At 38.7% G+C, this 22,542-nt stretch overlaps 1 protein-coding gene across 1 annotated transcript; it reads left to right on the plus strand.

Moving 5' to 3' along the window:
• Nucleotides 1–3,958: 3,958 nt before the first annotated feature.
• Nucleotides 3,959–21,414, plus strand: LOC103770050 (receptor-type tyrosine-protein phosphatase R-like; the record flags this gene model as incomplete). Its single annotated transcript, XM_008937298.1, has 5 exons — nt 3,959–4,043; nt 10,834–10,913; nt 13,057–13,194; nt 19,967–20,077; nt 21,257–21,414. Coding segments are annotated over 5 exons (572 nt in total), but the record flags the coding sequence as incomplete, so codon positions are not given.
• Nucleotides 21,415–22,542: the final 1,128 nt, after the last annotated feature.

The following is a 22,542-nucleotide window of genomic DNA, read 5'->3' on the forward strand; positions in this document are numbered from 1 at the left end:
ATATGATGTCTGGTTTGAAAGAATTAGGACACCCCCCATGTTCGGAGACACTTTGTACAGACAACTTGGCACCTCCATAGAATCCTGTTTACCTGAATCCTCTCACACAGCATCTATGCATGGCTTTGGGGCAACAGACATTCGAATTTTATTTGTCCTTCAGGACAACATGACTTGCGCCATTCAGTGTTTCCACAGAATTTTATTGAAAAGTTCATGACTTGACTACTCAATTTTTAAACAAATTTTAAAGTGTATTTTAAGATGGAGTTAGTGAACACTATCTGTTTAATATCTTTCCTGCCACAGGTAATAGCTTTAGTAGGAACTTGAGGCATGCAAAGAATGCAGCATATAACCCTCACTCATTCTGCTCACTCAGCTTGTTTTAACTAGCTAAAGAAGTACAATAAGGCAGTCTTCTTTAGACTAGAATTATAAGTTCCCATGAAAACCTTCCAAGTGTGCAAAAAGTGGAGAAATGTTCATAGTTTGCAATGGAAAACTGAAACATGAGTGGTTTGGGATTATTTTTAGTTCTTTAATTAACATTTTTTATTAACAATTAAGGGGGTATTAACATTATTTTTTATTGTAAAAAATGGTAGGTTACTATCAAAATATTTCCCCATAATATTTATTAGAGAAAAAAGACCTAGATTTTTTTTTTTTTATGCTGACAAAAACGTTGGCTACTTTTACTTGGGAGAAGATGCCTGATTTGCAAGGAGGAGGAAACATTCTTGCCCAGCATATACTTCTTTAGTAGCCTGAGCTGCTGTTATTCAAAAGACAGAATGTTTTAAGTTGGTGACAGAACAGAAAAATTCATTGCTGATGAAATACTGGAATGTCAGAAAATACAGTCCTGCAGAAAGTGATGGATTGATAAATCTATAAAATTTGGTTCTCAAAAAAGTGGAGGTATAAAATTTGGTATTTTGCCACAATTTCTTGAATGCTTTCAGAGACCCAAATGATATCTCTTCAGATTTATGAACTGCATTGAATAGCATTTAAAGTCTCATGCATTAGCATGGGAGCACTTAAAAATAGCATTTAAAGTCTCAGGAGCCAGAATAGCTGTTAGTAGAAGAGTACCACCCAGATAGCTAGCCCATGAACAAAGGCATGTATGCGTATGCATTTGTAATTGCATACATGTAGCTAAGCACATAAATGTGTGCAGCTTATACATTATTTGTAATTATTTAATTATATACAATGTTTATATATGTATCTGTTTAATAAAAGAAATCAATATATATTGCCTATATAACTACAGACTTTGTGTGCTAATTGTTGATGCTAAATGTTAATGATATTTGCAATCTGCTTGGCTTATTTTCCTCCACATTAACAGGGTCATGATCCCCAAAATATCGTGATTTTTGTCTGGAATAATCTCTTGCTTTTCACAGCCAGTTTCACAATGAGTTACTTGTCTGTGGCTGTGATCCATGATGCATTGTCAGATTTCTGACTGTGCCCTTGGCCCCACAAGTACTTAATACTGGGAGGAGCACACTGACTAGAAAGTGTTTACAGGATGTAAGTGATTAATATTATTAATTGACCTTGTTGGCCCAGAGAAATGTATTTCTGCTTTAAACTCTGTGGCACTTCTGCATCTGTCAGTAACTCACCGGCTGGGGAACTATTTTAAAATTTCAGCAGGCATTGGGAGGGAGACAGCCAGGTGGCTGGAAGACCCCCACTGACCACCTCTTCTTGCTGTTCAGGCAGAGAACTCTTCCTCACAAATCTTCTTCCAGTCTTAGATCACATTAAACACAGGCTTAATGTGTTCCTCTCTCTCTTTTGATATATAGGTCATCAGGGAAACCTTTCAGAAGCCGTGAGCTGGTGGTGTTTATACTAAGCCAGCACTGAATCAGGGAAGCCGTGGGTCAGCCACTAGCCCATTCCAGAGCCAATTAGGAAAATTTGTAGCCCAGGGGCCTAGGAGAATAGTCTCACAGAGGTCACCACTGGGAAGGGGTGAAAGTCAGAGGTGGGTCTGAGGGGGGTTTGGGACCTCAGTCTGTAGTTCCGTGGAGGAGGAAGAGGCATCAGAAGCACGACAGAGGTGAGATGGTTTAGCCTGAAAGAAAAGAGATGAGGTTCATGTAGGAATGAAGTCTTACAAGTGAGAAGATCCTGTGCTTAGCACAGACATCTTTTAGCAGTACAGGGAGCTGAAAAAAGATTGGGTAAAGTAGCTGCAAGGAAGGTGTATCTTAGCATTAACACTATGGCTGGCCTGAAATAAGAGTGAGTGAGTCATTCCTTTGAGGAGTCAGATGAAGACCAAGGAAAAGATGGAGGAAGAAAATGAGTGAGGGAGAGAGGAAGAATAAAGAAGGTCCATTAAACACATGACATGAGGGAAAGTAGGTTGAAAATTAAAAACCAGAACAGAAGTTGCAGCCTTATGTAGTAAGATGTTCAGGAGTCAAGTTAGGAAGAATTCTACTTAACTTTGCCTTTTCTTCAACCAGAAAGGTAAGAAGGTAGCTTCCCCTGCTTGGTGAACCCATGTAAAGATCTGCTGTTGAGTGCATGCTTGGCAAGCTGTTAGGAACTTCATCCTTGTTCCTCTGAAATAAAACTTGCAGAAGCCAGTCATGTTGGGCAGGACCAGAACTTGGGTCTGAAGGATAGTGGCCATGCATTTCATCTGTGCCAAAATCTTGGGCGGGCCTGTGCCTATGGACTTAGAAACCAGCTGGTTTTGGAGGAAAATCCTTAAGTAAATTTTCCAGTGGTGCAAGTCAAAGGAAGTTTGCATTGAATAGGGTGGGAACATACCATTTGTGCCTCCTCATGTTCCTGTGTGTCTGTAAAGAGGCAATTATTTAATATGCCACTGTCTCTTTGAATAAATGTCCCAGGCTAACAATGAAGTTTTCAAGTCTCTGGTAATGACTGTGCTTTTAAGTACAAGTATTAATTTACTGAAGATCAAATTCCAGCTTACCCTAAGATAATTTAAATAATAGTAGTAAAAAAAAAAATCAATAAAAGATGAAGATTTGAGTCAACTGAAGCATTTTTTAATGTGATTTTGCAGATTGTTTTGGTTGGTAAAACATCCCCATAATCAGGAAGAAACCCAAACCCTACATGTTTTATCCAGCCATTTTCAGAAGGTTGTTTTTATTCAACTATAAGAATGTTTCAGGACCTCAAAATTAAAATTACAAAATTATTCTTCCTCCCCTTAGACCAAGTGCAACACTTTGTTTGGTGAAAAAGAGGAGGATTTTTACTTTTCATGTTGACAAACAATTTGAAAAACAGTAATTTTATGTTGAACAGGAGTTCATAATATGTATAGTTTTGGAACAGCAAGCAAACTTGTCACATTAGTTTCTTGCACTTGTCATGTTTAAGGAAGACTGTGGATCAGTCACTAAAAGATCAAAACGACAATCAAGAGAAATAGCTTCAGATTTTTATTGCACTTCTGAGTCACTGATTCAAAAAGCTAAGGCACTTCATTCTAGTACTTTCTATAAAAAGCAAGTGAGGTCTTTGATTGATGTTGTTAAGGGCTTTGCATAATTTTTTTTTAAAATGTTTGCCATATATTAATATTTCATTATTTTGAAAGTTCCTCCCATGGTTATATAAAATGTTGCGCTTTTCTGCTACAGTACTGCACTTTTCAACTCCACTTTTCTAGAACTATTGTGCATTTTAACCTCTCTCCTCATCCTGTAAAAACTTTGCTTTTAATAATTCATCAGAAGTGTTCCTTGGAAGACACCCCTTCAATATGGAACTCCCTGTGTTTATTAAAGGAAGGGTGTTGACAGGCTTGAGGTGGGAACCACTTTTTTCTTAATAACTTTGATGTCAAAAGACAGTTGTGTAACAGCAGATGGCCTTCTGGTGATAATTTCCTGCATGGCTCCTTTGGAAACACCAATCTGATTTAATTTATTTTTTATAGGAAATACCAATGAATTTTGTGGATCCCAAAGAAATTGACATCCCAAGTCATGGAACTAAAAACCGCTATAAAACCATCTTGCCAAGTAAGTGAGTGAGACCATGGTTTCCTACCATGACATTTAGTCCTGCTTTAAGAACATATTGCTGTGAAAATCTAGCTGTCTTTATCTTTGGTCGTTGTGTACCTATTTATAAACGTATTTATAGTCATGTAGAAAGATAACAAAAACCCAGTGCAGTAGGACTGGCGAATGCAGAACTCTCGCTGGATGCCTTAGTCAATACACACACTTTGGCAGCATCCTAACCCCATACTGAGGTGCAGCCTTAGTGCATGCTGATTTTCTCTGGAGGACAGCTCAGGCAGATGGGTAGGGAGAGGTCTGCCATCCCTCACAGTAGCTCCCCCAATCTGGAGGATGAGAAGACCAAGACTTTTGCCTCCATCACAGTCCACACTGTCTTGCAGTCACTGAATTCATTCTGCTGGATCAAGCTGCTCAGGGTACTGTCCAACGTTAAGTGGCCCAGACTACAAAAAGCAAGTGCATTCTATACTTTCTTGTAGTAGACTTCCATCTTTATAAGTCCTCTGGTTGTTTGTTTTTTTTTTCTTCATGTGCCAATTGGCTTTGTGGAAATCTGTATTACTAAGAAAACTGCTCTCACACAGTGCTGCCTCATCATCACTGTTAACTTGTTATGCTTTGCTATACTGCTTCTGTATTTTCATTGGCCCAAATTTTTTATTTCTGACCAAGTAAGAATTGCTTTGTTATAATTAGAGGCGATTGAGAACTTTTCAGTGGAATAGTTTTCCTTCAAAATACACGTTTCTCTGAAACGCAACTATTTGCATAACATTTATTGGTGGATAATGAGATATTTCGTTTCTCTTTCATTAATAATTTTGTTTTGTGTTCAGTTTCAAAATAGGTTGCAGAAGTTTTTAACACTGCACTAAATATAGACATGAATAGCTGAGTTTTTATAAGTTTTGACATCACCAAAGTGAAAAGTTCAGTGATCCAAAATGTTGGAGGACACTCCCACAAAAAAAAATGTAAACACATCCCTTTGCGTAGGTTTGGAATGAAGAATACTTTTAAACTGACAGCATATCTTTTCTGATCGTCTCTATAGTGTCCTTGTAGGCCTATGTTATGTTAGTCATGCAAGTTCACATGCTTTAAATAGCAAGGCTTTTTTCAGTGAGCCTGAATGCCTTGTAATTTGTTCACATCATACAAATGCCTTGCAGTGAAATTAATGAAAACTGATGTCCTTCAGCCGCTAGACTAGTCTCAGAAATATGATACGTAGCTGGGAAAAAAACCTCCTTGTGTGGAGTCCTGGCTTCCCTTCAGCCCCCAGGAAAAGTTCCATTGTCTTCAAGGTTAATTTATCCGTTGCAACCAATAGCTGTGTGCCTCTGAGTGCAATTGAGGAATGTTGGAGGGAATTAAAGAAAGTAAGTAACTAAATGAAAGTTATATACCCAGTAATCAGAAAATTCAGCGTCCCTTAGAGTCTGGCCCAGTGTCAACAGGATGTACACGGAGGGTGAAATCCTGACCCCTTTGACGAAAGCAGGACTTTTGCCACCAGCTGCAGTGGAGCCAGGATACTGCCAAGCCTCCCTCCGCCTGAAGAGCAGACTTTGGGAAAAAGTTGTCCCTTCCCATAGCATCTTGCATCCAAGCTGCCCCAGCCACTATCAGGTTCGCCTTCAGCAATGCCTTGCAAATGAGATGAGTCCTGTTTCACTGCAGCATGTGTTTTGAATCTGGACATGACAGCTGGGCCATGGTTGATGCTGATGAGCTTTGAGAACCAGCATGCCTTTGTGTTTTTACCTCCAGTTAGCCAGGACATGCAGCTAACTCCCCGGCACATTTTCAGTCCAAGCATGCTTGCCAGCGTGCACTACAGCTACTCGCTGACAGGCGCTTTGTAACCACCCTTGACAGAAATCAAAAGGCCTGTTGTGTGTTAGCACCAGGCTTTTTCAAAGAAGATACTTTGAGGATTGAGGCACATGCTCATAATAAATACTCACACATCCCACAGCCAATCCAAGAGGGTTTGGAAAATATTTACCAGCCTTCCTAGTTTCCTGCCCAGATGATAGGAACCTGCTGCTTCATACACCTGCATCAGCTTTTCCATTCCCAGCGCTGGGTGCGTCTCCTGAATCGGGGCACCTGTGGTGACAAGTGACGCTTGAGCTGATGGACTATCTCCTAAAATACCCAGTCCTGACAGCTCTACCCTCTGCACTGCGGAGGCTGTTCTCATTTTCTAAGAGATAATTCTGTGACAGGGTGCATGAGGGCAGGTTCCTGTTAACAGATACTACCCAGCCTGACATGCTCATGGGAAATAAAACTAATTCCCAATGAAAATTGTTCTATATGGAAAACTATGAAGTGCAGGAAATGTTACATTTCTAGGAAACATGTTCCAGTTGCCATTTAATGTAGCCAATGCTCTTATGCAAACACAAGGATGTTTTCTAAGTGTTATTTGCTTTATAATAATATGCTAATGCAACTAATGAGGGGATGCTCTGGGATCAGAGGCAAGTGGCTAAACAGTTCTTTAAAATCATTGTTTGTCCATCCTTCCTCCTGACTGCGACCCTGCCCACTGGTCCTGTTAAACTCCATGCTGTATTTTCAGCTGCATTCTCCCTGCCATCCACCTACAGCATTTCTCACTCCCTCTGAGCAGCTTCCCAATCCTGCACACAGATTTTGCAGTCTTTCATCACAGTCACATGCTTGTGGCAGAAGACCAGCCCCACTGCTCTCTTCTAATCCTCTTACTCCACTTCTTCACCTTTGCCTGCTTGTCTCCTGCAGCTCCCGCTACATGTCCTTGCAGCAGGACATCAGTTTCAAAGCCCTGTATCTTTTCCCCTTCTTATCTCACTTTTCCACCTCAAGCTAGACAGAGAATTCCCATGGTGCTTCTGAGCATGTGTAAGCTCTTGCTTACAAAGGAACAAATGGTTTAACGCTATTCTGTGAGTGTCTTCATGTGGGCACCGCATCCAAGGTACCTGGATGTCTTTCTTTACCCCTTTCTGAAGAATATCCTCAGAGAAAAAGCCTACATGAAAACACTCCCAGCAGGACAGCAGATTCACAGAAACATGAAGGTAGAAAGCACTTGGTGTGCCAGACCCTCAAAGCTACAAACTGTTGCTTGAAGTGCCTGTGCTAAAACTGGCCTAGGCACTCCAGCTAAAGACAAGGAGAAAGTTAAATCTAAATCATTTGAACAAAGCACTTTATTCTGCAGGCTTATAGATAGATGCTGGAAAACTGCTGCTCTTGATGTTAGGAATTCTCAAGCTCCCTTGCATTACAGTCCTGACTATGAATGGTTGTATTTGCTCCCGTCCTGCTCCCAAATAAAGACAATACAATCATCAGCAGGCTTTCAAAGACTAAAGATAAAAGTTATATTTGTAAAGCAGAATGAGAAAAACTGTTTAAGCACAGTGGAATTCAACATCAGTTCATCAAAGCATTTCTGTACATTCATGTGATTCAACAAAATGTGTCCTAGTTGCAGTCAGCAGTATCATAACATCTGTAATATTTGTAAATAGCCAGTATTGTAATTGATCTACATAAGACTCCATAGTTAAAAATGTAAATGGATATTAGGCAGACCTTATTTTTAGTAGGTAAAAAAGATGCCCTTTGTATGAATGAAACTTTAGTTTGCAATGCTGAAACATGTTTTAAAATGCAGAAGCACTCACCGTGATAAACCTGTTAAGCTGTCCGTTGAGAAATCCTGGATTCTATTGGAAGTGCCAGGAAATTATTCAGATTAGATTAAAAAATGATGTATAGTTTACAGATGTTTTATACATTAAATATTTTGAGGCAGTTGTATTATTTGCAAGTCTAATCACCTATTCCCCACCTGGCAGAGATAGGGAATGCAGTTTGGTATGAGTCTTCCACACTTGGTGTTACAATGTTTGCAAAATAATACAAGTATCCATAATTCATTTGTAGACTGCAAGCAAAACCAGGAAGAATAGAGGTGGATTAATTTAAAATTGTTTCAGCATCTGAAAGATTTATGATCTTTCAGGCTGCAAGTGTGAGAACAGTCAGTCTCTACAAAATTTTCCTCTTCATTTCCTGCTCACAAAACAGAAATACCTTAGGGTCAGCTCTTCTCACAGTATGTCAGTCCTGCTGTTGGTACAGCAACTAAGACTGGACTAGGAGTAACAAATTACTTATCCTGGAAATGCTACAAATGTGAACACACCCATGCCCTAAAGAATTCAGAAAATAATAGCAGCCAAAATGGATGAGTAAGAAATGCCCCCAGCACATCATACCCGCCGTACAACAAATACAGCCTTTCCAAAGGGACAAAGCCCCATGTCTTCGTGACAAAGTGGTGCTCATGGGGTGGGTGAACCTCCAGTGTTGATGGCAGTGGGAGAGGCTGTCCAGCAGTGCCACCATATAGCCCAGCTTTTTCCCTGCACCAGGCAGTCTCATGGGGGCAAGCTACAGCCCCTTTAACTTCCGTTTGCCCCAGCCTGGTAAATTCAGGTCAGCATAAATTCATTAAATTCCTAGATACACAGGAGAAAATAATAGTCATTTTGCCTCAGTCAGAACTGTAGGAGACATTTTTTATTAGCAATTATATAACTGCTTAACAGCCCTACTGCATTTCAAGATGCTTTACAAACATTGATGAATTCAGCCCTGCAGCCACCATCTGTGTCCTTCTGCTGTAGCTTCACACTCTCAGACTTAGCCATCCTTGAGGAAAAAGACCATTACCTCCACGATATTTGTCATGCAGGAGGAAGCTAATTACTTCCATTTGTGTCAGATGATTGCTTAGTGGCTCTGGATCTTTAGCAGCACTCAGGTTTTCCTCATTTCAGAGCTGAGTTTACAGCACTTACCTATTTCATAACTGATCAGGACTGTTAATTTAAAAAAGATTCCCATTTGGAAGCAGTATTTTTTTTATTGATTTGGCTTGGAAGGAGGTCTTAGAAATTGTGAAACTGTTTTGGCTGCTCCTCAGTAACAGAGGGATTTATCTCAAGACATCGTAATTAAACTGGATGTTGAGTCTGCTTGGAAGAGGTTTTTTAAGGTAGGGGTCAAGCTACACCAGAATCAGAGGCATTGTGTGAGCTAGAGGAAGCGGGTGTTTTTTCAAGGCCACGTAGCCTGAGGGGTTTGTGGAAATGGCTAATGGTCATTCTGTGCTGAGAAGGAATGAGAGGTTTCCTGTCCTCATATTGTTAAGGGGGAAAAAAACTCTTTAAGAGAAAAAGTTGGGAAAGCTAGTACAAGGAGATTTTAATACAAGCTAACTAGGGTTCATGTTGTGCTATTAACACAGAGGACAAGACTCCCATGCACAGACTTTGAACTAGAATTCTTGCATTCATTTCCACGTTTTAAGAAACATACTTTCAAAATACCAGCCTGGATCCTGCAAAGGCTCCACTCCTGTCCAAGACACTCCTGTGACCTTCAGTCAGAAAAGGACATGAAGTATGCTTGGGATCATCCCTCCTCTTCCTTTGATTTAGAAAGGTTTTATCTTGTTCTTAGGAACAGGATGAAAAATCACAGAAAAACTCTGAAAGAACCAGATTTTGCTACAGCATATGTGCGTCTATTATATATCTCTTGTGTAAACAGCAGGGCTACACAGTAAATAGTGTTTTCTTACATTCCAGTTCATCAACCAGATATGTATCTTTGAACATACTGCCTAGATTGCACTCAGCAGAGCAGCTATCCAGAGACTATTTCCAAATCAATAGGTATTTGTATACTGTCAAAAAGCTGCTGTTTCCAATTAATTATTTAAACAAATTGCCAGAAGAAAAGATTCTTTTTTTTTTTTTTTCAGTACAGGAATATTTCCATAGCATTTTGTAAACGGTAGAATATATTTTTCAGAAAAGGTGTGAAGAAAGTCAAAGTGTGCCCCTAGACAGCCACAACACAGGCACTTCACTCCCCTTGTGCTTATCCCTTTCTGTTATGCTATGGAACTGAGACCTTACTGGCTTTAACTCCAAAAGGGTAATAATACATGGGGATCACATCAGCACAAACGAGCCAGCAAAATGTCCCTTGCAGGAGGGATTTAGTAACCCCCAGCTCTGTACTCAACAGAACTAGTTCCCACTCCTTTCTAGATCATCCAGGACAGTGAAGGAAAGATGAGTGAAAGATGAGCGCAAAGGAAAATATTCCCCTATTTTTGGCAGTGTCTCTAGTCCTGTCCACATGAATGGTCACAAATTGTGTCAGATGAGAACACAAGACTGAAGGGAAGGATACGGATTACCTAGTCCAGCCCTTTACAGTGAACTTAAATTGATATAAAAACACATAGTTGATTTCATCTCTGGCAGAGGGAGCTTTTCCTAATTTAATTCCAACTGAAGTCATTGGAACAGTAAAGCTTCAGGCAAAGATACCAAAGTTGAATCCAGAGGACTTGGTGTAATTATCTAGCATTCAAAAATGATATGACACAGGTTTCAGAGACAGTCTAGGCAAGTTAGCTTGATAACATGGGCAGGTTGGACCTTGCTGAACGTTGCCTGGATCTGATAGCATTGCTTCAGTGCCCTCAGCTTGCTGAGATACTTCTGTGCAGCCCAAGCACCGTGCAGTAGAGGTGTACTTTAGTTAGATGTGATGATCCTTTGCAGAGAATTTGATGCATAACGTGTTAGTGCACGACCCCAAATAACAGTGGGTGTTTCTTCAACAAGTCTTTGATTCTCTATAGAAAGCTTCTAATTATGGGTTTTCTTTTCAATTTCCATCTTCCTTGTGCTCTTAGATCCTCTAAGCAGAGTGTACTTGAAAACAAAAAATCCATCTGACTCCTTGAGTACCTACATAAATGCTAACTACATTAGGGTAAGTAAATGTACACTCTTCATGTGCTTTTGAGACAATATTTGATTTTCCACATGAATAGCTGATTTTGCCAAAATGCCACTCATTTTATTCCTGCCCATGCTCACTGATAATTCCTCATCTTTTTGTCTACAATGGTGTGATAGAAATAGTTTTATGAGCTATTTGTAACAAAGACCACATAGCCATGAACGTACTAAAATGGTTGCAGTAAGAAAACAATTTATCAAATAGTTTATGAAAATATTAAGAATCACGTGCAATACTATTTCTTTACTTCAGTATTTAACATTTAATATTTTCGTACTGCCTTATAGTAAGGAAAAGAGGGTTACCTTTTAACAGTGACGGAGATACCTGTATTTTAGTAAAGAGAAGATCAAAGTCAACAACAGTATTAAAAGCTGTATGGTTGCTCATTGCAGTCATATTATCCATAAGCAAGGTCAGTGGTGATGGGGTTTTTCATGCAAAGATTGATTTTTGTATCAATTGGTAGTCCTGAAATCACAAGTTACACACACAAGCACCAGCACACACTCTTCTTCACATTTTACTCCCTGTATTGAATGGTTAAATGATACAAAGACCTTATCAGCATGAATTCTGTTGGAAAGCATTATTTATAAGTGTCAACTATATTATAATCCTTGATGACACACACAGAGCTTTCCTGAACTCATGACACAGTGTATGTTGAATAGACTATTATGAAACTACTTCAGTCATGTTTTAGAAGTGTAATCCTCTATCTGGAAAATTAAATGTTCTGATTAGAGTTATATGCCAGATCCTCAGCTGGAATAAATGTAATTGTGGAACTGAAATTTGGCCTCAGAGCTCTACAGTGGTGTTGCTTGTTTAAATAACAGTACATTAATATACTCATACACATGCCCCATGCCCCCTACACTGCCTTACTTTATATCCTGTACTGTTTTGTATGAAAGACATTGTCATGTAACTAAGCAGAGTGGTTCTCTTCAGAGAGCAACTCTTCCATCAGCCAGGCCACACTTTGAATCCTCTGGGATCTCCCTTTTCACCATGCTACCACCCTTCAGGCCAACAAGTGGTGATTTCTCCTGCTGCTAACACTGGTTGAACTGTCAGCAACTGCAGAAAAAATACAACCCAGCAATGAAATGAAACTTCACATCTATGTATGTGCTATCATTAGGCTTGCTAGGATCCTGACAGACCTGTCTTGAACAAAATATATTCAGGCAGATCGGTGAGTAAAACAACTGTTTATACCATCTGAGGATCAGTTCTGTTGTTTCATCCAATGAGTGACAGCTCTCAGGGAGAAGGGTAGACAAAAGGAAGACCCATGGCTAGAGGCTTCCACAGGCCTCCAGCAGCTCTCCATCCACTCATCCCCTTCAGACATTGCCAGGCTCTCCTGATCTGCATTACTCTCAGGAATGCTGTCATTGAACAAACTCACAAGTTCTTCTTACCTAAAAAATAAGAAGGCAGTCTCTTGGTTTTCCCATTTCTTCTTGCCATTCCCTTTCCTCTTTTTCCCTGCTGCTTGCCTGACCTTTCCTTGACCTCCTATACACTTGTGTGTCTCAGGACTCCCTACACTGCTATGCTGTCCGTCCTATAAGGTCTCATAAAGGTGCTTCTCCCTTAGTAAAGATGCATAGCAGAGTCTTTGACTCCACAAGCATTCATGTATTTTAAACCTTTTTCCCTGTCATGAATCTTCATAGAAACCAGTTGTACCGTTCTTGGTTTGTTTGTTTTTTCCTGTGGCTTGTTGACTGTAAACTACCTTGTAAATGCTGTAGCAATATAAACCATGGATTAAAGTATCATTGGATGATGGAAAGCCCCAACAATCTGGAGAACAGGCTAAGTTAGAAGAAGCCAAGTAAGCAGAGAAATTTGAGAGGGACCAATGTATTCTCAGGACCATTTCAGTCCATGGAATCAATAATTTCCAGAGGCAAAACTGTTCTACTGAAAAATTTCTGATCTGCTCTATTGCTAGTCATAACTGCTTTCAGTGAAAATAACTCTTTTTTTTCTTTAATTCCAGATCAATTTTTCTGCTTTTCTAGAACATTCACCTGCAATTTTGGTCAACCACATGAATTTAAAGTAAATGCTTTTGTGTCTGTTTCTATACCAGGGATATGGAGGTAAAGAGAAGGCTTTCATTGCAACTCAGGGACCCATGATTAATACAGTGAATGATTTCTGGCAGATGGTTTGGCAAGAAGACAGCCCTGTCATTGTTATGATCACAAAGCTAAAAGAAAAAAATGAGGTATGACGACTAGCCAAACTGAGAAATTCTTCCTATGGCTGTATATTGTAGAAAGAACCTTAGCAGATATGGAAGGAAGCTAGCAGATAACTGGCCTTCAAATACTCTCATAATGGGCAATGTGAAAAGTAATGTAGAGGTAGCCACATACATCAACTGCAATTGCATAGTAATCATAAAAGATGTATTTTAAAATGAAAAAAAAAAAAAATTCCATTTTCTAGATCTCTTGCTGTTGGGTTCATAATTTTTTAAGAAACACCTCATTTATGTGTTGGTCACCTCTGTTCTTCTTGTTATTTTCTGGTATATAAAGAATAAATGATTCGTGTTATGCTTAGAGCTTTCCTGACATGGTTGAAGTTTACAGTTTACTATAATGGCAGTTTTTAATCCATCCCACATATTACAAATTTTCTGGAGCATCCAGAAATACAGTTTCGGTTCCTAACTGCCAATACCATGGGGAGACTTAGCCAGAATAGAAATACACAGTGCTTTACCTTAGTACCAAGTAGAGATGACAATTGCATTTTTATTGCTAATGGTCATCTAAGTGCCTGGTATACCTTCTGTGACTTTTGGATCGATTCCCAAATACATCTTTAATAGCTTTATTTCGTATTCATGTAAATTGTTCCCAGGCTTTCCTTGATAGTGCCAGTCCATATTTGTGCCTGCCAGACATTAGGAATGCAATCACCCTTCCAAGCAGAGGGCCAACACAAAATTCTGTTCTGGAAGACTGAATGTTAAAGTAGTTTAGAGGACTTGTGTACAAGAGTGAGACAGATATAAAGGAGTTTGACTTTTCTCCTGAGTCCAAACTTCTAGACCTGGTAGCAATTCCCAGCTCCAGATAGGTGCCTCAGCCAAGTCTCAGCACCTTGCCAGGTAAGCACCAGGGCTATATTGCCCCTGCTCCACTCACACCTCTGCTCTTCAAAGTCAGGTGGATGTGATGATAGAGAAACAGAGTTTATTCAGGCAATAAACTCCAAGTCTGAGTGATCGAGGGGCAAAGATCCTGAATGTGTTCCCAGGGCTCAAACTCACTTCTCCATTTACTTGTGGGCTCAGTAGACATACTCTTCTTAGTTCTGCCCTTGACTGCTACTTGGCTTTTTGTCACCATGAGTTTGCACTTCTAATATGAACTTAAAATTCAGTGGATTTTAAGAAAGCTCTATGTAAAAAGTAGTTTGGTCCTGTAAAATATCCCAAGACATATTTCCAAACTATGTGCCATTTTGCACTAGACTGTTCAAACAAGTGTCCAGAAACCTACATTAAAAAGATTAATCCTGAAAACGTAGAAAACTCACTCCAGCCTAACTGGCCAAAATAATAAGTATTTCACTGAGGAAATGCTGACTGTTTAAACACTCACATCTGACACTGTGTAAGAAGAATGACTTGAAAGAAGTGCCCAGTGGTTTCCACCATGTCAGGAAGCCCTGTGTTTACCTGAGTTACGCAGGCTGCACTGATGTTTATCCGCATTGTTGTGGCCTGGCAGTGGTAATTTCCTCCTAATAGAAAGGGTGGGGAATCTCAAATCGTTCCCAGGCTATAGAGAGAGGCTGTGTTTGCACAAGCTGTCCTGCCCTGTCTAGAAACCTTAGGAACTCTCCCACCGTTAGCAGGTTCCTCCTGAAACCTTGCTTGCTAGTGAAAAGAAAACAGCTTAGCAAGTGGCTGTGCTCAGTGTATTAAATTCAGTGTTAAAGTATTTTTTCTCTATGGAGAAGACAAGAGCAGATGTTATTTAGCATAATAGCATTCCGTATTTTTTCTTCTCTGTGGTCTGCTTTATTTTCAGCATTTTCAGGGAGATACATCTGCTGTATACACACATACAAATAATGTATTTGAAAGCATACTCATCCACTCATTCACATCCACCCCTGCACAAATAATCCCCCATACATGACTCCTAGCTGTAGGCCCCACTCCCCAGTTGGTATAACATTAGTCAGCCTCTATAGTATAAAGTAATGTATAACGAAGGAGCTCTCAAACAAGATACATGTGAAAAACTTGTTCTCAACAATAAACTCATTTATTTAGCATAGTGAAAGTATTTGGGACATTAGTGTCTTAGTTCAGCATACCTATGTGATGAATTTGCAATAACAATGGGTGGGAACCGTGTGAAATGATGCTAAACAAAGGGGTTTATAGAGTTACTTCCTTCCATGAGGTGAAAAAAATGGTTAAGACTCACTGTGGTAACCATTTTTGTAAGACAGATGAAGATATCATCTGCAAGTAGAGTGCTGAGCAAAATACTTGTTTCAGCTGTATGGGGGGAAAAAATGGAGCATTAAATGATTGGATTTTCTCTCTTTTTCATTTTGAAGTCTGATAAAAAAAAAGGAGATTGATTTGTAAGCAACAATAATGCTAAAGTAACTGTGGGTGCTGTGGGTATTTTAAGTAGAATCTGTAAAACCTGTCCTCAAAACTATACAATGTCTGAACAGACTGGAAATCTACCTGTGCAAGGAGAGTCCACAGCAAAGGAGCTTCTGCTTGAGCAAATAATAAGAAACTTGATATTCTAGACTATAATTTTAGGGTTAATATGAGGAAAAACACATCCTACCTAGTGATTTAGGTAATCTTCATGGTCACTGAAGAGCAGTAGTTACCTCCACAAGGTACCCATTCCACTCCAGGAGGATCACTCACTGAAGGTGACTATCTCTAATTTGTATTTCAGGACACTATCTTACAAAGCTTTATCCACAAGACACATACAAATGTCATATGTTACTGAATTTTGTAAAGACAACTGAGCAATGGAAATTAGACAAATATGGAGAGTGTAAGAATTTTATAGACTTCTCTATAATCTTGTAGAGAAGTTTATAGACTTCAATTGTATCAGCTATTTTTTGTAGTTATGCTATGTACTCCATAGATAACACACATTTAGTTTCCCTTCAAAACTTACTAGCAACATCACCCGTTAACCAGGAAACATATCTTAGGAAGCATAAAAAAAGAATATTGTGCAACATTCTGAAGAAGAAAGGACTAGTACTGACAGATGTATTAAACAATGCATGTTTATTCAACTCAGATAATGTAAGTCTTGTTGTCAGTAATTATCTAGGACAATCTTGTTAACTCACTGTTTAAAGCTCATATTATTTTTCATGTAACATTTTTTTCCTTCATTTGGTCTATAGGCACGCTTATCAATGCGTAGCAAAATAGATTCTGGAATTCAGAAATCCTACCTTTTAGAGAATTCACATAAGCCTCTTTGAAGATTAATTATTAGTTGAGTATTGGCACCATAGATATGTCAGGTTTTGGAAGAACTTAAGAAGATTTGATCCTAACTTTGAGGATTTTAGTATATGAAGGCAAATCCTGCAAGTTCTCTCACAGCATACCACTCATGCTTGACTTAGCAACAGTAAATAGAGAACAGGACTGAAAAGGCATTCTGATATTTAAGCTTTGCCATAATTATTCATTATTGTTATTTGTTGGCCTGGTTATTGGGACATTTAATGTGTAAATTTGTTGGCATAGCTATATGCATAAATAAACAAGAAGTGGAGCTGAAGTATAGCAACTTCACAAATACTTGAGAATTGTTAAACTGATTTTGTTCAGAGTCCAAATCCAGAGTAAGCAGAACAGGTAAATAACACATCAGCTGAGAGCACCTTCCTCCATTCAGCAGAACTGGGGGACTAGGTTGCAGTAGAAGCACTTCTGGCAAGTTAAAAAAACTGTGCTTCTGGGCACAGACCAGCTGTAGCAAATAGCTGGTGCCAGCCCCAGTCCAAGGCAGGGCCTAATCCTACTCAGTTATGGAGGTCCACCTCAGGAGTGGTCTCATGAGTCTGGCACCCAGCAGCTGTGGGATGGGGTGAGCAAGGAGACAGGACCAGGGATGGAGGGAGTCTAAACCTGCAGCCCTGTCACAGGGGGAGGGACAAAGGCTGAAATCAAGTAAAGGTCATGCAAGATAGTATTTCCTGTATAAACTTCCTGTTGGGATGAGAGAATGTTGTGGTGTTTTGTTTTGTTTTTTTTAAAAAAGTCAGGCATCAGATCAGAAATAATCGTTTCTTAGGCAAAAGCTACCTAATGGAAATTAATCCGAGGGAGGAATTTGAAAGATGTCAGTAAGATGAGATTTTCCATGTGAAAGTAAGAAGATTCCCAGGCTTTTTGCTGCCATGAAAATTGTTTAGGATTTCTTTTATTTTTTTGAGCTTAAGCATCTTTTAAGAAATTCTGCTCATAGCTGTGAAATGCTTGCTGACTACACAGAGGATTGTATGGGCAACTTCAAGCTCACAAAATACGTGACCTATTTGGAAAGTGCTGCAACAGGTGAAGATGCTGAAAGGGAAACTCTGTGGCCTGAAAGAAGAGCAAGGGACAGAATGAGGACCAGCACAAAGAGTGGAGGTGGAGGACTGTGTGATGATAAGAACAAGTGAAATCTTTCTTTTTTCTGATGTGTACTATATGTAATAAGCTTTTACTGATTAAAGACATGAAACTAGAGAGCAGCCTTTTCAACCACTGTGTTTGGCTTTTGAACAGGTTTAAAATCTACCTACTTGAGATCAGTAAAGTTTTCTTTTAGTTTCAAGTAACAGCTTGAGGCAATTTACTCTTTTTGCCAATGCTCCTGGGATTTTCTTTATTATTTTCTGTATGTCTGATATCTGTATCCCTCCCATCTTCATCTTTATCTCTTTTTTTACAATTAACTTTCAAAAGCATATTAATTCCCCCAAACATGTCTTCTTAGAAGTGCCTGAACCAGATGATCCCAGCTCTATTTTCAAGGCTATTTTTCGAAGCAGTGACAAACGGTATTTTTTAAAGATGCATGGAGATTGTGTTAAAAATAATCCATTGTACCTCACTAAATGTAGACAGACTGTTAAATGAAAGTTATTTTAATGAACCAGCCCCATTTCATTGTCCACTCAGCGCAAGTTGCCAATTCCAGTTCTGGGAAAACACTCTTCTGGAGTGCCTGGAGGCTTTGTAGTAAGCGTTGCATGCTCGCATTTATCAAGAAGTCTCAGGGGTTGACTCAACTATTGTTGATTGTCGGGGTACGATTGTGTATTTAGACTTTTCTTTTTCCCATATTAGCACTGAAAACTACACTCCCAGGGAGGGGCATGAATTGCAGATCTGGCAGATGATAGTAGCTGTATGTGTCACATGAGGGGACTGTAGAACTTGTGAACACTTCTTTTTTTTTCACAAAATTTCTGAGTATTTTATTGCCATTCTTGATGTCTTCGGGGAGACAGCAAATTTAGGATGTTCGAGTAATTCTGCAAAAGACAGGAATTGAACGAAATCAGTCAGACTGGCCAGCATTATTTCAGAAAATATGGCTCTCACACATCTTACACCATTAAGGTAATGAGCATCTATTTTTAGAAAAGTATTTATACAACAAAGATGATTCAGTTCAGTCAGCTTTTGGGTTATCAAGTAGAGTAGCAGCTTAAAGATCACACCTGGTTGTAAAGCCTTTCATTTCACTGCTATTTTTTTCTGGATTATTTTTAGCAGGATTTACTGGGAATTATGCTTTATAGCAACTAATTATATTAAATTTGTTCATTTTGCTGTGTATTGTAAGCTACTGTGTAAATATATTCCAGTTTCTTCAGCAAGAGTTTGTGAGGAAATGCAAACAAGTTCTTTCTGAGATTCCTGTTGTTGTAGAACTGTGTGTTCTCTCAGGTTCATTTTGTTGTTTTGTTTTCTTTTGTTTTGTTTTCTATCTGTGCATTGTATATTCAAAAGAAGGTTTTCTTTAATGGTTGAAGGGTTTTTTTTGTTTAATGAACAAGGCAGATCGGCCAGCATTATTTCAGGAAATGTGGCTTTCAAATACCTTACACTCTTAAGGTAATAAGCATCTATTTTTAGACAAGTATTTATAGAACAGGGGCATTTGCTTTCAGGTAGACTATAGAGATACTTTAATGGACATTAATATGCAGTTGCAGTTGACTTGAAGATAAGTAAACTATTGCAGGGGAAAAAATAAAATTGTTCATATTGTAAATACTATTTCTTCACCTTTTTAGTAGATGCTTGTCAGATATATTTCTGAAATAGTATAGTACTGCTGATTTACTAAGAGTTCTGTATAAAATTTTGTGTAGCTCTATCAAGACTGATGGATTTTTTTAACATTAATTTCCAGTAAGTTATAAAGTAGACAAGTCAGATTTTGTAAAATACTTTAACATGTATATTAAGCCCCATTGAATTCAGTAAGATCTAAGGGTACATTTTCATGCTCTGTTATATCAGGTCTCAGGAGAGTAAAAAGGATAAAAGGTCTTGTGAGGGGAGGACATATTCTGACTGTCTTGTTCAGAAGGAAATCCCATATGGAAAGAATAAACTTTATAAATTTAATTATATGAATTAGAGAATGTTCTAGGAAGATAAAATGTTTAACTTTGAATGTGGAAAAAAAATCTTTAACTGAACTTCATTGAGCTTTTAAGAATAGAAACAGCTGTTCAAAGTGTTCAGTGATAGAGATCCATATTTGAAAATCTCAAATCCTGAAAATGAGGCCTAAATCATTAATTAAGAACCCTGCAATATCTTATTTGGAATGCTTCTGACATGAATAACACCTCAGCTGAATTAATCTGAACTTTCCAGACGAATAAATTCTGTGTAAAAATTAGACACGAATATGGCTCCAGGATCCAGTTTGCTGACAACACTGATGCTTGCTTTCCAGAAGTGTGTGCTTTATTGGCCAGAAAAAAGAGGAATCTATGGGAAGGTTGAAGTCCTTGTCAACAGTGTGCAAGAATGTGAGAACTATACTGTCCGTCAGCTTACAATAAAGGTAACGACAATGTGTATCTGAAGAGCATTGTTCCTAATCCTTTTTTTTTTATGTTAATTGACATTAAAGTTTTTTTTTAAAGGGCATAAATTTTTTACAGAAGGAGTAACTGAGCTTTGAAGCTCACATCTGCAAGGTGTGATTGAGGCCAAAGCGCTGGAGCACTTATCCTGCTTTGTATCACTCTGGCAACAAAAAAGGCTTCAAAAAGAGTGCTTCAAGAGAGTTTCACTCTCTTGAATTACATTTGCTTTGAGGCCTTTTTAACATTGCCAAGGCAATGTAAAGGGATTTTAGTTAATGAAAGAACTAGCACAGGACCATTCTGAGAAGATACACTGCTCGTGTTATTTGCTGACTGTATCTATAGTCCACTTAAGAACCTAAAAATATAAAAAGTATATAAGGAGAGCTTCATTCTTTCATGGTTCTGACTAAACATTAACTGTAAAAATAAGGCAGGTGCTCCTTTTCTAAGTTGCTCCCCATATTACACTTATGTGCCATTGGATTGCATCATCTGCTGCTCCTGACAGATCTTTACCTTAAATAATTAATAGGGAAAAATTGTTTGGTGTTCCAGCCCAGGCAGTGAGAAGTGGGCAGAAGTCATTACCATCCAACAGAAATTACTCTAGCCCATATTTAGCCCCTTTGCTGGTTGAAGTGGTAGCAACCTTAGTTGGAGAGAATAACTGGATAAACTAGGATGTTTGGTTAATCTAGAAGGGCAGTTCCTCTTCACCTTTAATTAAAACTCTTGTAATTTTTGTATCAGACCCTTATGATAATATCCTTAAAAGGCAGTGGAAATATGTAATGATTTAGAGATTCAGAACCCCATGCCAAGCAAATCTCTCTAGATTTTATTGCAGATCTAACACCAACCTCTGACAATTCCCAGTTGAAAACACAGTCGGTCAGTCAGTAGCTGGATGGACAAAGCAGAACTTAACATAGGTAGAAAAACAGCTAAGTTTTCAGGTGCACAAACCCTTCTTACAATTGGGTCCCTGGCAGCATGCCTGTTGCCTGCACTTATATCCTCTGAGTCTGATAAAAAAAAAAAATATTAAATGTCTCTTACCATTTTTACTGTCTTTTTACCGTAACATTGAGAGAAATAAAAAAGAATTGTTCATCACAAGTGTGCATATAAAGTCTTCATGTTTCTTTCAGCAAGGGAGCCAGTCCCAGAGTGTGAAACACTACTGGTACACATCCTGGCCAGACCACAAAACCCCCGACAGCGCTCAGCCTCTGCTGCAGCTCATGCTGGATGTAGAAGAGGACAGAGTGGAATCACCAGGCAGAGGGCCTGTCGTTGTGCACTGCAGGTAATTTGCAATCTCTTCTCTTACATGACTGCCCAAAGCAAGGACACAGCAAAACCCATCAAACAGTTCTCCTCCTAAACAAACAGCATATTTTGGGAAGAGTAAAATTCCCCAGATTCTTTTCATGCTAACTGATATTTTCAGTTCATATCTGAGGATTTGAGTTTTGGAGAGAACTCCCTTGTTGCTAGCAAATAATTTCTGAACCATTCTGCTAATGAACTCTGATTTTGAAAGACCAGCTGGAAAAAATTATTTTGCTTCCGTTTCTTATTCATGCTTTCTTTTTAGTCTTTTTGCATACTTACATGCCTACGTCAAGTACAATGTCCTGTGGCTGATTGGCTAAAACGTTGTAAAGCAAGTCAGTTTTGAACAGCAGGCATCAGGTACAGGTTTGGAGACCAAAAGACATCAGTCCTAAAAATTCGTTAATGTTTTCACAAAGCCAGTTGGTTTGATACTCAAGAGCAAAATGTTATTCAGTACTCAAGAGCAGAGTGTTACTTAGACAAATTGTAATGAACCAGAGAATGTTCCTCTACTAATTGTAATTAAATTCGATTTTTGAGCTTTGTATTGATTCACTGCCCCATGTTGCAATTAAAGTAGTAGGAAGTAGTACTGGTTTTGTTATGTAGGTGGAAAAAAGTAGGTGAAGCCAAACAGAAAAAAAAAATCAGTGCTGTCTTACTTGCTTTGTCCCATAACTGGGATGATGCATCTCTTACAGTTGGAATAGTACTCTTTTTTTTTCACTAGAGATACATCAAAAGAGAACTTTTCATTTTGAACCACTTCTTTTCGACTCCAAACTTAGGAGATTTAGAGAAATGAAAGCCAGATTTGAACCACCCATCATTTTCAAAACCAGAATGTGATGAATAAGGAAGTTTCCCAAATTTTGTGCAGCTGTTCTTGTCAAGAGTTACAGTTTTCCTAAACAATCCACAAATCTGTGGATAGGTATTGAGAGTCCCATTTTTCTAGTAAGGATCTTCAGTAATGAAGGTCTTTAGAAGAACGGGATGTGTTTCTGAGGTGAGTGATATGACAGTACCGTCTGTAATCATGAGCAGGAATTTATTCATGATAAAAGACCAGATATCATAGAATCATAGAATCATA

Source organism: Merops nubicus, unplaced genomic scaffold (assembly GCF_000691845.1).
Source record: "Merops nubicus isolate BGI_N331 unplaced genomic scaffold, ASM69184v1 scaffold52983, whole genome shotgun sequence".
NCBI classification, from domain to species: domain Eukaryota; kingdom Metazoa; phylum Chordata; class Aves; order Coraciiformes; family Meropidae; genus Merops; species Merops nubicus.